Raw genomic sequence first — 16,528 nt, 5'->3', positions numbered from 1 at the left:
GTAGTTTGCCCACGGCTGATATGTTTTTACCTCTAGTACCATTACTGACAGTTCTGACTTCTTAGGTAACTTGCCCTTCAGCCAAATTGAAGGGCAGGTAATAGTTTTCCTTCACATGAGCACTGATCATGTTACAGAATTATTTCTGTGAAATAGTATAAAGTTTGAATACTTACACTGTTTCTGAAGACTTGGAATTCTAGTGTTCTTAAATCTATCTTTGCCACCTTACTCAAGTTAAACCTAAAATAAAAATGTATACATATTTCTGTGTAAGGAGCATCATAATTAAACGGATGACAGAGTAAATTATCAAGTCTGTATTTTGTTTGCAAATTATCTTTTGGCAGATTTGAGATCACTATTTTGTCAGATTAATAGCCTTTAAAAATTAATTGCCACAACTTACAGTTAATATTTTGCTCACTTTTAAAAGTAAAATATTTCAAAGGTTCCATTTGCTTTTTTTATAATTTTGTAGGAAGATCTTCTACATTGCCTTTTTTTATCTTAAACTGAAATTTGCTCCCATACACAAACAAGGTTGAAGTTCAATTTCCGGTCAGTGCACACACCTAGGTTGCAGGTTTGATCCCCAACTGGGGCACGTACAGGAGGCAACCGATTGATGTTAGAGTCTCTCTCATATCGATGTTTCTCTCTCTTTCCCCTCCTTTCTACAATCAATAAACATATCCTCGGAGGAGGATTAAAAAAAAAAAGTTGTACACTTAAAAACAACAACACAAAAAACTGAACATTTTCCCATTTGTTTAACATAGTATCAATCTCTCTTCCCAGAACCTCCTCTCAACTTTAATTACAGACCCCGAATTTCTTTAAGCCCAATCTATTGCTGTATGAGTTGCAATAGAGTTTTAAATGTGTAAAGTGAGGATTAAATGCTAGTATAAAAACATTTTGATTACCTGAAGAAGTGCTTACCTTGATATTAACTTATCTACAAAGACTGAAGGATTGGAATATAAAGCCAGAGGAATAAATTGAATATAAACAGGAACATCTGCAGGATTTTCTAAAGTAATCTCTTCTTCCTTAAACAAAGTAACCAAACAGTAAATGAAAAATCCATAGTTAAAAGAAAGAGTCGATATTTTATAATTCTACTATGTACTTCCAAAACCCGACATTGCTTTGAATACTTACTGAAGAGCAGTTGGTATTAGTGAGTGGAAATTTCAGGAGCCGGGGTGAGCTAAGTATGGAAGGCCAGGAGAGCTCAGCAGTGATTTTTGATAGTATATTTTTTTGAAGGTCTGTATTTACTTCAAATAAAGCACTCAATCTAGAAAAAAACAATTTTATAAGCCACTGGATCAAAATGAAGTGTAAGTCCTCTAAAAAGAAATTCTATCAGGCTTGTGTGCTTGAGGAATTTTATTCTGACTCTGGATAAACACAGCTTTATTTGCTCTAACATTTCACTATGCTTTAAAAGAGATGTATAAAGTTGTTTCTATTTTGGCACAAAGAGCTGCCAAAATATGTATCACTGATCACCTGTATCATTTTTTTCACTAGGTATGTAAAGAAAAAGACAGGCAGATAACATATAATGTATGGGGATCCCAAAGGATCTTGCATGCCTAGCGGAAAGATCTAAACACTAAGAGCAGGGTGCTAAGAACATTTTTAGTAGAACTAATGAGAAGGCAATACATTGCTTGGCATATAGTTTTCCCTCCCTTGAGATAAAAATAAAAATCCTACATGCAATGAAGACATCAGTTGCAAGGTAATCCATAGGAGGGCTTTGTGCAGATATATGTAATGTTATCAGCAACATTTGGGATGCATCTGAATATTTCCCTACTTATGAATGTTTGTAAACCAGCTGTTTAAAGCTCAGAACACATTTCCTAAGCAAACAATAGTATAAATGGGGCTAAGGTTCCTGGACTCAAACACTGAAGCCTATTTTCACGCTAAACAATACCAAATTATGGCATTGCAATATTGGTAAGAGCACAGGTTTTGTAAAACTAGTAACAGAGCCCTAGCTGGTTTGGCTCAGTGGCTAGACTAGTGTCAACCTGTGGACTGAAGGGTCCCGGATTCAATTCCGGTCAAGGGCATGCTGCCAGGGTTGCAGGCTCGATCCTCAGTAGGGGGCGTGCAGGAGGCAGCTGATCCATGATTCTCTCTCATCATTGATGTTTCTCTCTCTCCCTCCCTCCCTCCCTTCCTCTCGAAAATCAATAAAAAAAACATTATTAAAGAAAAAGAAAAAAAGACTAGTAACAGAAATTCTCTGTAACGTACACATTGACAAGGTACCACAGAGGCAGGAGCAGGAAGCATGCCCTGCTCCTATGTACCTGGGTCCTGGAGGCACAGGGCAGACAGGGAGCCCAGGTCTTTAGCAGTGGAATGCTGGGCACACAAAGAGGAAGGCAAGGGGTGTCAGTAGGTGGGAGGCGATGAGGTTCCTTGTCAGCTGAGCCTAGGGCAGCACTCTAAGTTACTTATTCACAATTTAATGTTAATTTGGAGACTGCCTGTATATTATAATGTCCACTATGGAAACTTAGGAGACCAATAAGTGTTTCAATCAGTGTTCTTTTAGTGAGTTCATTGTCTCTGTGTACTTATTTTAACCATATAAAAGTAAAAATTTAACTCTTTGCTTTAAGAAAACTTTTCACAGCAGATAGTTCAGATAATCAGAAACCTCAGATTTAACTGTTAGTGGTTTGAAAATTTTATAGTACAATAAATTGCAATATCTTGATACATTTCAAATTAGCCAAATGAGAAGAATCATTTTCATCAGTTGTCATATTATCATCATTTTAGTCAAATTCTCTTCTGAAGTAACTGAAAAGATCACATTTCTGTATGGTCTGGTTTTGAATACAGGTGCAGTAGATTTGTCATTAGCATGTTTTCTACCTGCCAAAGACATGATGGGCCCACTGGAACTGGGCCTTGTGTACCCCTAACAGCCCAGCATTTTGAAAAGGTTGTCTTTCCACTATGACCACATACACACTCGGTCTCCTGCTATGGGATTAAACCGAGAACATGTTTTCCTTGCATGTAGTAGGTCAGTAGTAGACAAAACTTTCTTATGCAAATGGATGTGTCTGAAGTGAACACTGTTGTCATCTTACATAAAGACAACTTCAAATAGTTGCTTTGAAGTATCTAGAATGATGTAGTAAGGAGAAAAATGGTAGTGTGTATATTTCTGAGCAACATACAATTAAAATGGCAATTCAAGATGCCTCATTAATAATTTTCTGAAGATTAGAATGTTTTCTTAGCTATAGTAAAGTAAAATAACCTAATATAAAACATAATATTTAGGGAAGTAACATCAACTGAGACATTTTGAACTTGTAAAGGTAGTCAAAATACTTAAAGCAAAATCACTCACTTATGACCTGAGTTTTCCTTGATTCCCATCCATCCTTTGAATAGGCTTTGATGCAAATCCCAGTCTGCATCCCATGTGTCTTCCTGCATGGCTACCCCAGGCTGCACTTTGGGTTCAGCTAAATCAGGGAACATAAGTTATTATTATTATTTTTAATTAATTTTAGAGAGAAAGGGGGGGAGGGGAGAGAAACACTCATTTGTTGTTCCACTAATTTGTGCATTCGTTGGTTGATTCTTTTATGTGCTCTGACTGGGGATTGAACCTGCAACATTGGTGTATCAGGATGATGCTCTAATCAACTGAGCTACCACTAGCCAGGGACAGGAACGTAAGTTATGACATACTCACCCTACATCTAATCCACTTGCTAATTTTCCTTTAAATGACTTCTACCCAATAGATAGGGATGGACTTTAAAAATGGCAGTCTTCATTAAAGAATATTTTGTGGCCCTGGCCAGGGTTTCTCAGTGGTTAGAGTGTTGGGCAGCACACCGAAGGGTCTCTGGTTCAATTCCCAGTCAAGGGCATGTACCTGGGTTTTGGGTTTGTTTCCTACCCCAAGTCGGGGCGAATGTAGGATGCAACCAGTCCATGTGTCTTTTTCACTTCAATGTTTTTCTCCCTCCCAACCCCCTCTGCTTTCACTCTCTCTGAAAGGCAATGGAAAAAAATATCCTCATGTGAGGATTAACAACAACAAAAAAAAACACACACAAAAAAAAAAAACAAAAAAGAAAGAAAGAAAAACAGTATTTTGTGGGTAGTGAAAAAACAGCAAAGTAACTTACATTTAGACAGAAAAGGCAAGCCAACATAGCAATGATCTCCACATTGCAGTCCAGGATCAAAATAAATGTTCGCAATCTATGAAGAGGCACAGGAGATTCATGAATCCCAAGTCCACAGAAGGTCACAAAAATAAAACACTATGGATGGGAATTCTTAAATAGAACATGTCAAACCTTTGATTTTTTCCCTGGCTCCAAGTCTTCTTTATTGGCCCGTAATCGCTTATAGTAAAACCGCCCATCTTCTGACAAAGATCGAATTTGCTGTATCTTTACCTTCTGTGAGAAGGAGTTCATTATACTTAAACTCTGATGAACTACTTTCCCCTGAAGGAAGAAAACAAACAACAAACAAACAAACAAACAAAGTCATTTGTATATGGCTGGACTTCCTTACAATACACACTTAAGTGGCAACAGACATCTCTTTAGAAAACCAAAGCTCAGAGGTCATTTAGAATGTTCATCAGTTGATACTCTCTAAATTTATAATCAGAGCTCTTATCAGCAACATGCCTCTTTCTATGACAGGGTACCAGATTTTAAGTAAAGAACTGTGTAATTTAAATAATTCTTAATTAGAATCATATTATAGTCTTTTACTTTCTTCTGTTTTGAAAACAGAATTTTTTGTTCTTATAAACTAAATCTTAGCTATTTAAAGAAGGATCTAAGATGTTCTTACCCAGTGGTCTAATATTTGGTATTAAAAGACACAGAAGTTAAGAGAATGCACAGAAAAAGAGTTGAATGATGGTGAAGTTAAGACTAATACTCATCATTTACAGTCTAGCTAGATTAAATGCAGTAGAAAGACGTTAGAGGGCAGGAATGCTGCTGAGCCCCGGCTTGGCCTCTAATCAGTTGTGTCTTCTAGGCAGTTACCTAGTCTTCCTGTCCCTGTAAGAACTACTTCTCTCATGTTCATGTCTTCTTTTGCAGGGGTATGTTGAGGATCAAAAGAGTAGCAGATACAAAAGTTCATTTTACAATGGTATTCAACAATGGAATTCAAATACTACTAGTAAGAATTAAACTATGAGTTATTTGAAATGTTTATTTTTTGTTGTTGTTTTTGTTGTTAATCCTCACCTGAGGGTATTTTTCCATTGATTTTTAGCGAGAGTGGAAGAGAGAGGTAAAGACAGAAGCATCAATGTGAAAGAAATAAGCACATCGATTGGTTGTCTTCTGCACATGCCCTAACCAGGGCCTGGGCTGGGAAGGAGCCTACAACCAAGGTACATGCCCTTGACTGGAATTGAACCCGGGACCGTTTGGTCCACAGGCTGACACTCTATCCATTGAGTCAAACCAGCTAGAGCTGAAATGTTTATTCTTAAGTACTAGAGGCCGGGTGCACAAAATTCGTGCATGGGGGTGTGTGTCCCTCAGCCCAGCCTGCACCCTCTCCAATCTGGGACCCCTCAAGGGATGTCCAACTGCCCGTTTAGGCCCGATCCAGGTAGGATTGGGCCTAAACGGGCAGTCGGACATCCCTCTCACAATCCAGGACTGCTGGCTCCCAACTGCTTGCCTGCTAGCCCTCCTGATTGCCCCTAACCGCTTCTGCCTGCCAGCCTGATCACCCCCTAACCACTCCCCTGCCAGCCTGATTGATGCCTAACTGTTCCCCTACCAGCCTGATTGTCCCTAACTGCCCTCCCCTGAAGGCCAGGTCACCCCTAACTGCCCTCCCCTGCAGGCCCGGTCGCCCCCAACTTCCTTCCTCTGATGGCCTGGTCTTCTCTAACTGCCCTCCTCTGTAGGCTTGATTGCCCCCAACTGCCCTCCCTTGCAGGCCTGGTCCCTCCCAACTGCCCTCCCTTGCAGACCTGGTCCCTCCCCTCCCAACTGTCCTCCCCTGCTGGCCATCTTGTGGCGGCCATTTTGTGTCCACATGGGAGCAGCCATCTTTGACCACATGGGGGCAGCCACCTTGTGTGTTGGAGTGATGGTCAATTTGCATATTACTCTTTTATTAGATAGGATTATTTTCAGTTAGCTCCTGTATTCTCCATCTGATGAAAGACTTTACAGCATTTGGTAACTGTTATAGATTGAATGTTTGTGTCACCCCCAAAATTTATGTTGAAAGCTAACTCCCAAATGTGATGGTATTTGGTGATGGGGCCTTTGAGATGCAATAAGTCATGAGGGTAGAAATCTAATGAATGGAATTAGTGCCCTTAAAACAGGGGTGGGGAAACTCTTTCCTGCCAAGGGCCATTTGGGTATTTATAACATCATTTGTTGGTCATACAAAAATTATCAACTTAAAAATTAGCCTGCTGTATTTGGTCAAACATTTCATTAACTCACCCCTACTGCCTTGGCAGGGCCAGGCCAGATGTTCCCCACCCCGCCTTAAAAGAAGAGACAGGAACTTGCCCTTCCTCTTTGCTTTTTTGGCTAAGTAATAACACAATGAGAAGATGGCCATCAGAAAAATCAGGAAGAGGGCCTGCATAGTACGAAGGACCTTCTAAGTGCCTTGATCTTGGACTTCCCAACCTGAACTGTGAGAAATAAATGTTTGTGGTTTAAGCCACCCAGTCTATGGAATTTGTTATAGCAGCTCAAGTAACACAGTAATATCAAGTTAATTTGTAATTTCAAGCAATTAGCTGGTCTTGTAAGCCACCTGAAGATAGATATCTGAAAGCGTAATCTAAAGTAGTTCAAAGCCAGCACCTTGTTTTTATACAGATGTTTTCTCATTTACTGCAGGAGTTATGTACTGATTAAGGAGATCATTGATGGAAAAGGCAACTGAAGGAACTGATCCTTAGACAAAATAAAGCTTTTAAGTAAGACCTAATCTTAAATGTGCTGAACCTTTTAAATCAAAAATTGTATTTTTAAGCAGCTAAGATCTGAATTTAAGTTTTATTTCACATAGCATTAAGATTTTTACAATGTAATATTTTCTTAACCTACCATGTCTCCTACCACAAAATAAAAGACACACATTTGCCCTGATGTGCCCTGAACTGACTGAATCATCTTCCTGCAAAAGACTGGCCATCTCCTGTTTTTGCATCTCTTCTCCTATTGTCCAGGCTCAAACTCTAAGTCATATTTTTGACTCCTCTATCTGCCAGCCTACCCATATTTGCTTCGATTAGTCCCCTTAGGATATTAAAGAATAGTTCAAATGATTCTTGCCGATGTTTTCTTCTCCATCGTTTTGCTCCTTTTTCACCCATCATCTACTAAGTGCCTACTATTGGGGATAAAAGGTCCCTCCATCCCTTTCTCCTAGAGCATCTTAGAGTCTCATTGGGGAGACCAACACAAAGGCAATATTTATAGCACAATGTGAGGCTTGCTGTGAGAGAGGTAATTTCAAATCATTCCAAGATCACACATAAAACAACTAGTACTGTCTAGTGGAGTCAAGGCGTCTTCAGAGAGGAGATAACAAGAGAACTGAATCTGGAAAGATAAGTTCTTTGAAGGCAGACGAACAGCCAAATCTCCCCTCCATACTTTCATGTGGACTCTGGCCAGTCTAGGGTTGGCATCCAGGCACTATATTGTTACTTCCATATGTATTCTGACAGAGTCAATCCTCTGCTCAAAAACTTTAGGTTTTTATGAATTTAAAGGTACTCATTTTTTTTTTTTTATACTATCACTCAAACATAACATTCCATCTCTACTCTTGCCAAACTAGGCAAATGACTGCCTAAAGTTCTCTCGAACTTTACTGCTCTGTCTTTACCTAGGTCAGTGGTTGGCAAACTGTGGCTCGCGAGCCACATGCGACTCTTTGGTCCCTTGAGTGTGGCTCTTCCACAAAATACCACGTGCGAGTACGCACGTACAGTGCGATTGAAACTTCGTGGCCCATGCGCAGAAGTCGGTTTTCGGCTCTCAAAAGAAATTTTTTTTTTAAAAAAATATATTTTTATTAAGGTATTATATGTGTACATATCTTACCATTGCACCCCCCCACCCCACTCCCATACATGCCGTCACCCCCCAATGTTTTGCATGCGTTGGTTACTCTTATATGCACGCACACAAGTCCTTCGGTTGATCTCTTATTTCCCCCACCTCTCGCTAACCTTCCCGCTGTAATTTGACAGTCTGTTTGATGCTTTACTGCCTCCGTACCTATCTTTTTGTTCATCAGTTTATAATATTCTTCATTATCCAAAAATGAGTGAGATCATGTGGTATTTTTCTTTCATTGACTGGCTTATTTCACTTAGCATAATGTTCTCTAATTTCATCCAGGTGCCTACAAATGGTAATAATTCCTTCTTTTTATGGCAGCATAGTATTCCATTGTGTAGATGTACCATAGTTTTCTGATCCAGTCATCTGCTGATGGGCACCTAGGCTGTTTCCAAATCTTAGCTATTATAAATTGTGCTGCTATGAACATAGGGGTGCATATATCCTTTCTGATTGGTGTTTCTAGTTTCTTAGGATATATACCTAGGAGTGGGATTACTGGGTCAAATGGGAGTTCCATTTTCAGTTTTTTGAGAAAACTCCATACTGTTCTCCACAGTGGCTGCACCATTCTTCATTCCCACCAACAGTGCACGAGGGTTGCTTTTTCTTCGCATCCTCGCCAACACTTGTCGTTTGTTGATTTGTTGATGATAGCCATTCTGACAGGTGTGAGATGGTATTGCACTGTCGTTTTGATTTGCATCGCTCGGATAATTAGTGACTTTGAGCATGTTTTCATGTGTCTCTTGGCCTTCCTTCTGTCTTCTTTCGAAAAAATTCTATTTAGGTCCGTTGCCCATTTTTTTATTGGATCATTTATCTTCCTTTTATTAAGTTGTATAAGCTGCCTGTAGATGTTGGAGATTAAACCTTTATCAATAACATTTGCAAATATGTTCTAACATACAGTGGGGTTTCTTGTTGTTTTGTTGATGGTTTCTTTTGCTGTGCAAAAGCTTTTTATTTTGATGTAGTCCCATTTGTTTATTTTCTCTTTGGCTTCTATTGCCCTAGGGGCAGTATCAGTGAAGAAGTTCTTTCGGCATACATCTGAGATTTTGCTGCCTGTGGATTCCTCTACTATTTTTATGGTTTCCCGTCTTATGTTTAAGTCCTGCATCAATTTTGAGTTTATTTTTGTGTATGGTGTAAGTTGGTGATCTAGTTTCATTTTTTTGCATGTATCTGTCCAATTTTCCCAACACCATTTATTGAAGAGACTGTCTTGACTCCATTGTATGTTCATGCCTCCTTTGTCAAATATTAAATGCGCATATTGGTTTGGGTCGATATCTGGATTCTCTATTCTATTCCATTGGTCTATATGTCTGTTCTTGTGCCAGTACCAGGCTGTTTTGAGAACAGTGGCTTTGTAATACAGCTTGAAATCTGGTATTGAGATCCTTCCTACTTTATTCTTCTTTCTCAGGATTGCTGTGGCTATTTGGGGTATTTTTTTATTCCAGATGAATTTTTGGAGAGTTCGTTCTAGGTCTGTGAATTATGCCATTAGTATTTTAATGGGGATTGCATTGAATCTATAGATGGCTTTGGGTAGTATGGACATTTTAATGATGTTGATTCTACCAATCCATGCACATGGTATGTTCTTCCATCTGTTTACGTCTTCCTCTCTCTCTTTTTTCAGTGTCCTGTAGTTTTCTGCGTATAGGTCTTTTACCTCCTTGGTTAAGTTTCTTCCTAGGTATCTTAATTTTTTTGGTGCGATGGTAAATGGGATTGCTTTTTTAGTTTCTCTTTCTGTAAGTTCATTATTGGTGTATAGAAATGCCACAGATTGCTTGGAGTTAATTTTGTATCCTGCTACATTGCCAAATTCATTTATTAAGTCTGTTAGTTTTTTGATGGAGTCTTTTGGGTTTTTTATGTACAATATCATGTCATCTGCAAATAAGGACAGCTTTACTTTTTCTTTTCCAATTTGAATGCCTTTTATTTCTTCTTCTTGTCTAATTGCAATGGCTAATACTTCCAGTACTATGTCAAACAGGAGTGGTGAGAGTGGACATCCCTGTCTTGTTCCTGTTCTTAGGGGAAATGGTTTTAGTTTTTGCCCATTGAGTATGATGTGAGCTGTGGGTTTATCATATATAGCTTTTATTATGTTGAGGTATGATCGTTCTATTCCCACCTTGTAGAGAGTTTTTATCAAGAAAGGGTGTTGGATTTTGTCAAATGCTTTTTCTGCATCAATTGATATGACTATGTGATTTTTATCTCTCAATTTGTTTATGTGATGTATCACGTTAATTGATTTGAGGATACTGTACCATCCTTGCATTCCTGGGATAAATCCTACTTGGTCATGGTGTATGATCTTTCTGATGTACTGCTGGATCCGATTTGCTAAAATTTTGTTGAGGATTTTGGCATCTACGTTCATGAGGGATATTGGCCTGTAATTCTCTTTCATTGTGTTGTCTTTATCTGGTTTTGGTATTAGGGTGATGCTGGCTTCATAGAAGGAGCTTGGAAATGTTCCTTCCTCTTGAATTTTTTGGAATAGTCTGAGGAGGATAGGTTTTAGTTCTTCCTTGAATGTTTGGTAAAACTCTCCTCTGAAGCCGTCTGACCCCGGGCTTTTGTTTGCCGGAAGCTTTTTGATGACTGCTTCAATTTCAACATGCCATAGTTACTGGCATGTTGAGCTGTTTAGATTCTTCCTGATTGAGTTTTGGAAGGTTATATTTTTCTAGGAATATGTCCATTTCCCCCAGGTTGTCCAGTTTGTTGGAATAGAGTTGTTCATAGTATTTTTTAACAATCCTTTGTATTTCGGCGGGATCTGTTGTTATTTCACCTCTTTCATTTCTGATCTTGTTTATTTGGGTCCTCTCTCTTTGCTTCTTGGTGAGCCTGGCTAGAGGTTCATCAATCTTGTTTATTCTTTCAAAGAACCAGCTCTTGGTTTTGTTGATCTTTTGTATTGTTTCTTTGGTCTCTATGTCGTTTATCTCCGCTCTGATCTTTATTATTTCCTTCCTTCTGCTTACACTGGGCTTTCCTTGTTGCTCTCTTTCTAATTCTTTGAGTTGTAGGGTTAGGTAATTTATTACCATTGTTTCTTGTTTTTTTACAGTAGGCTTGTTGAGCTATGAATTTCCCTCTCAAGACTGCTTTCGCTGTGTCCCATAGATTTTGGATTGTTGTGTTTTCATTGTCATTTGTTGCCATGATGTTTTTTATTTCTTCCTTGATCTCTCTGGTAACCCAGTCATGTTTTAATAGCATGCTGTTTACTCTCCATGTGTTTGATTGCTTTGGATTGTTTTTAATTGTAGTTGATTTCCAGTTTTATGCCACTGTGGTCTGAGAAGATGCTTGATATGATTTCTATCTTTGAATTTGAAGAGACTTTGCCTATGTTCCAACATATGGCCTATCTTTGAAAATGACCAATGTGCACTTGAGAAGAATGTATATTCTGTGGCTTTGGGATGAAATGTTCTGAAGATGTCAATTAATTCCATCTGGTCAAGTGAGTCATTTAGGATTGATGTTTCTTTGCTGATTTTTTGTTTAGAGGATTTGTCCAATGGTGATAGTGGGGTATTAAAGTCTCCTACTATGATTGTATTGCTGTCAATCTCTCCCTTGATATCCTCCAGGAGATTTTTTATGTATTTGGGTGCTCCTGTATTGGGTGTGTATATGTTTACCAGAGTTATTTCTTCTTGTTGGATTGCTCCCTTTAGTATTATGAAGTGGCATTCCTTATCTCTTGTTATGTCCTTCACTTTGAGATCTAATTTGTCAGATATAAGTATTGCTACCCCAGCTTTTTTTTCATTTCCATTCGCCTGGAAGACCTTTTTCCATCCCTTCACCCTCAGTCTGTGTGCGTCTTTTTTTCTGAGGTGGGTTTCTTGTAGACAGCAGATATATGGGTCGTGTTTTCTTACCCAATCTGTTACCCTATGTCTTTTGATTGGGGCATTTAATTCGTTTACATTTAAAGTTATTACTGATAGGTACTTATTTTTCGCCATTTTAATTTTTTACCCCTGTGTTCCTTCTTCGCTTCCTATTTCTTTTTTTTACAGCAGACCCTTTAGCATTTCTTGCATTGCTGGTTTGGTGGTAATAAATTCCCTTAGTCCTTTTTAGTCTGTGAAGCTCCTGATTTCACCTTCAATTTTGATTGATAGCCTTGCTGGGTATATTATTCTTGGATTCAGACCCTTCCTTTGCATGACTTTGTATATTTCATTCCATTCCCTTCTGGCCTGATGAGTTTTTGTTAAGAAATCAGTTGCTAGTCTGATGGGGGTTCCTTTGTATGTAACTTTCTGTCTCTCTCTTGCCGCTTTTAAGATTCTTATTTTGTCATTGGTGTTTGCCAATTTAATTATAATGTGCCTTGGCGTCAGTCTTTTGGGGTTCATTTTGCTTGGGACCCTGTGAGCTTCTTGGATTTGTGTGGGTTTTTTCTTCCCTATATCAGGGAAGTTTTCTGTCATTATTTCTTCAAACAGGTTTTCTATTCCTTGCTCAGTTTCCTTTCCTTCTGGAACCCCTATTATGCGGATGTTGTTTTGTTTCGTGTTGTCCCAAAATTCCCTTAGGTTCTCCTCCTGGTTTTTAATTTTTTTTTCTAGAAGCTGCTCTAAATGGGTATTTTTTCCCATCTTGTCTTCTAGCTCACTGATGTGGTCCTCTGCTTCTTCTAGTCTACTCTTGATGCTTTCTATTGAGTTTTTTATAGCAGTGATGTCATTTTTCATTTCTTCTTGGTTCTTCTTCATTTCCTCTTGGTTCTTACTCATATTGTCGAATTTGTCTTCCATTCTTTTTAGCCACCTTATGACCATTTCTCTGCATTCTTTCTCTGACAGGTTGCTTGCCTCCATTTCGTTTACTTCCTTTTCTGGTGATGCCTGCTTTTCTTTCATATGCGGGCTGTTTCTTTGTCTCCCCATGGTCTCTCTTCTCCGGATGTCTGGTTATGTAGTTCTCTCTCTCCTGCGTTGATTTAAAGGCACAAAATACAACACAACCAGGTACAACACACAAGGCACTGAACAGAAATGTATTCATGATATTAATAACCTCCAATAAAGGTGACCACCAGAGAAAGGCAAATTGGGGGATAGGAGAGAAAGAAGAGGAAAAAGAAAGAAAAAAAAAAAGAAAAAAAAAGGAGTGTCAAAATGAAATTGGGAAAAGGAAAAAAAAAGTAAGAGACAAGAAAGAGACTAAGAGAGAAAGGGGAACAAACTATATATATGGGGAGAAAACTCCAATAGAACAACCACTAATCCCAGCAAATGCCAGCAACAAGTACCTGGGGATTAATACAAACTACAACACCATCTAATATCAAGCGAGGCAAGGGAAAACAAGCAAAAAACAAACAAAAACAAAGCAAACAATAAAACAAAAAAAAGAATAAGCAAAACAATCTCACAAAAAAGCATAAAAATTCGATATAATCAACATTCAAGCAAACAACAACAAAAGGACAGAAAGACAATTTTTGGATAGTTAAGACAGCGAAGTGATAGGTGTGTGGACTTGGAGCAGGGGATTGTAGATTAGATATATAAGTAGGGTGAAATTTTATCAGGGGGTAAACAGAAAGAATAGGGAAAATCTAAAGCAGGAAAGGGGTAAGATAAACAGGACACCAAAAGGGGAAAGGTTAGGAAGAGAGTGATGGCATAAAGGTAGAGTTGAGATGGAGTAAAACGATGCTAAAGGAAAGATGAAACTAGAATGTAGAACACTAATCCCAAAGTAAAATAAAGAGAAAATAAAATGATACTTAAAAAAAAAGGTAAAATAGTAGTAGTAATGATACTGATTGAAAATAAAAATATAATAATTAGAAAGGTAAAATCAAGTGAGGAAAAAAGAAAAAAAATTAGTTTCTTGAGTAAAAGATGCAAAAAATGAAAATAAAATAATAAAAATAAAAAATAAAAAAAATAAAATGTGCAGTAGTGAAGGTCATTTACTTCCTCAATTGTTCTGTTGGGCACGCCTGTTTCTCAGTCTGGACAGTATTGCAGTTCCCTGCGCTCCACTGCTCCTCAGTGTTGTAAGCCAGTCCTGATTTTTAAGCAGGCGGTGTGTCTTAATTTCCCGTATTCCTTTATTTTTGATTACACAAGAGTCAATTTGTGATTCAGCCCCTGGGTGGCAGTGTTTCTGGATTGACTTCCGGATCTCTCTGGCTCTCTAGCCTGTATTTACATCCTTCTTTCCCTGTAGCACTCAATACCGGTTTGTGGAAGTGAGCTGCCTCAGAGCTGGCTCTCCGATGGTCACTTCCTGCTCTGATCCCCAGGTTCCAGAAAAACACTTTCCCCTGCAGTCTCCCAGGGTGTCCCCAACTGGGTGATCCTATGTATTGGGCTTAGTAATCAGAAGCAAGGATTTGAAGAGGAAAAAGCCCAAGTGTGTGAACAATGGGTCTGCGCACAAGTCTAAGCAGCCGGCACACCTTTGAAATTCTTAGGCTGTCTCTGCACGTCAGATCAAAATGGGTTGCTTTTTAGAGATCCCTTCTGTTAGCAGCTCTGAGGACCCCCTTCCACATTCACGGATCACGCCAGTCCCAACAGCCACGGATTTTTCTAGGCACAGACTTCCCTGGTCCTCCAGCTCCCGCAAAATGCGCGTTCCTCTCTCCCGCTGGGACCAGAGACCTCACCTTATCCCAGGCGAAATCTGACCTTTCCGTGGTGGAGTGTAGAGCTCCTCTGAATCCACGTGTTTGCGCCAATTGGGGACCAGTGTTCTGGGGCTCGCAGCTGTTCCGTGGGTGCCGCTTCCGATAAGCTCCACTTTCCCTTTCAAGATGGCGCAGACTCCGCGTCCCAGCCCGTAGCTCCGGGAGGGGACCCAGCTGCAGTGGGGGCTGCTCGGTCAGAGGAACCCCGTCTAGCAGTCCCCCACCTTCTCCTGGAGTTTAGCTGTCCCTTAACTTGCCAACAAACACTCCTCATGCGACCCTCAGCTGTTCTTTCTTTCTGCTCCGGGACAAGGCTCGGAACACGTCTGTGTATTCCGCCGCCATTTTTTTTCTGCTCTCTCAAAAGAAATTTAAATCATACTGTTGATATTTGGCTCTGTTGACTAATGAGTTTGCCGACCACTGACCTAGGTTGTTCCCTGAGCCCTGAATGCAAGTTCTTGCCACCTCTGATCTATCCCTGCCAGAAGACAATTTGAGCAAGTTCACATAACACCTTCATCCATTAGGTATGCATTTCTCTCATGGTGTTTTATTTTTATACTCTTAGAGCAATTTCTATTTCCTGCTTCATATCTCTGAATCATGGGCCCATTTCTTATTCTAAATGGAAAGCTTCTTTTTTAAAAAATATATATTTTATTGATTTTTTACAGAGAGGAAGAGAGAGGGATAGAGAGTCAGAAACATCCATCAGCTGCCTCCTGCACACCTCCTACTGGGGTTCTGCCTGCAACCAAGGTACATGCCCTTGACTGGAATCGAACCTGGGACCTTTCAGTCTGCAGGCCGATACTCTATCCACTGAGCCAAACCGGCCAGGGCAATGGAAAGCTTCTTGAGAAGGAACCATTTCATACTCCTCTTTGAATCTCCTACAAAACCTGGTATAAAGTCTTATCTTAAAATAAGCAATTAATAGAGAATAAATAATTTTTCTATTGAATTTGAGGAACAGAGGTAAAGACAAAAAAAAAATGAGCAAGAAAAAGTCATTAAATTAACTGTCTTACTGGGAAGGACGGTGGAAGGACCATATGTTTTGGGAAGCTAGTCAGCGACCCCACAGCGATCACAGCCTTCACAGGAATCGTTAGGATCTGGGGAGTGAAAAGGCAGACCATAAGGAAGTGTTTAAGTCTGAGATTGATCCTGACCGTTACTGCATTATTTTTTGGGATTAAAACAACTCATTGTGGGACTTACATTAGCAATAACCGACTCTTATGCAATATTAAAAACAACCATGGGTACTGTTTAATCTGACCAATGTACTCCATAAAATGCACTGAAATACAATCAATTTCCATGTACTTCTCAATGACTCATTAAAAACATGGTAAACAAGACCAAATAATGGGGAAGAAAAAAAGAATAGATTTTTTTTCACAATACAGGTTATTTTGTAAATTACAATAATTTAAAAAGGAAAGTCAAATTGTATTCCTAAAACAATGCATGAAAAATCCAGTGTTTTCTAGTTATACACCTTTATATTTTTCATATATAGCAATAAGTTAACATAAAAACCTAATATAAAAAATGACTTAAACATTCCAAATTAAAAAATATTTTTTAATCCTCACCCCAGGATATTTTTTTCCATTGATTTTTAGAGACAATGGAAGGGAGGGTGAAGGGGAGGGGA

The 16,528-nt window shown here is 39.0% G+C and overlaps 1 protein-coding gene across 5 annotated transcripts in view; it reads right to left on the bottom strand.

Moving 5' to 3' along the window:
- Positions 1–16,528, bottom strand: part of TMEM131 (transmembrane protein 131) — a 237,442-nt gene that overhangs the window by 46,296 nt on the left and 174,618 nt on the right. For all 5 annotated transcript variants that reach the window (XM_080684409.1, XM_080684411.1, XM_080684413.1 and 2 more), the window contains exons 19-25: positions 15,894–15,980; positions 4,368–4,520; positions 4,194–4,269; positions 3,401–3,518; positions 1,168–1,306; positions 946–1,055; positions 177–243 (exon numbers count right to left, since the gene is read on the bottom strand). In XM_080684409.1, coding sequence (XP_080540535.1) covers positions 177–243; positions 946–1,055; positions 1,168–1,306; positions 3,401–3,518; positions 4,194–4,269; positions 4,368–4,520; positions 15,894–15,980 — 750 coding nt within the window. The remainder of the gene's footprint in view (positions 1–176; positions 244–945; positions 1,056–1,167; positions 1,307–3,400; positions 3,519–4,193; positions 4,270–4,367; positions 4,521–15,893; positions 15,981–16,528) is intronic.

The sequence above is a fragment of the Plecotus auritus genome (genome assembly GCF_963455305.1).
Source record: "Plecotus auritus genome assembly, chromosome: 8".
Lineage (NCBI taxonomy): Eukaryota > Metazoa > Chordata > Mammalia > Chiroptera > Vespertilionidae > Plecotus > Plecotus auritus.
Note: the sequence above shows the minus strand (reverse complement) of the source record. Positions and strands in the feature narration are given on the sequence as shown.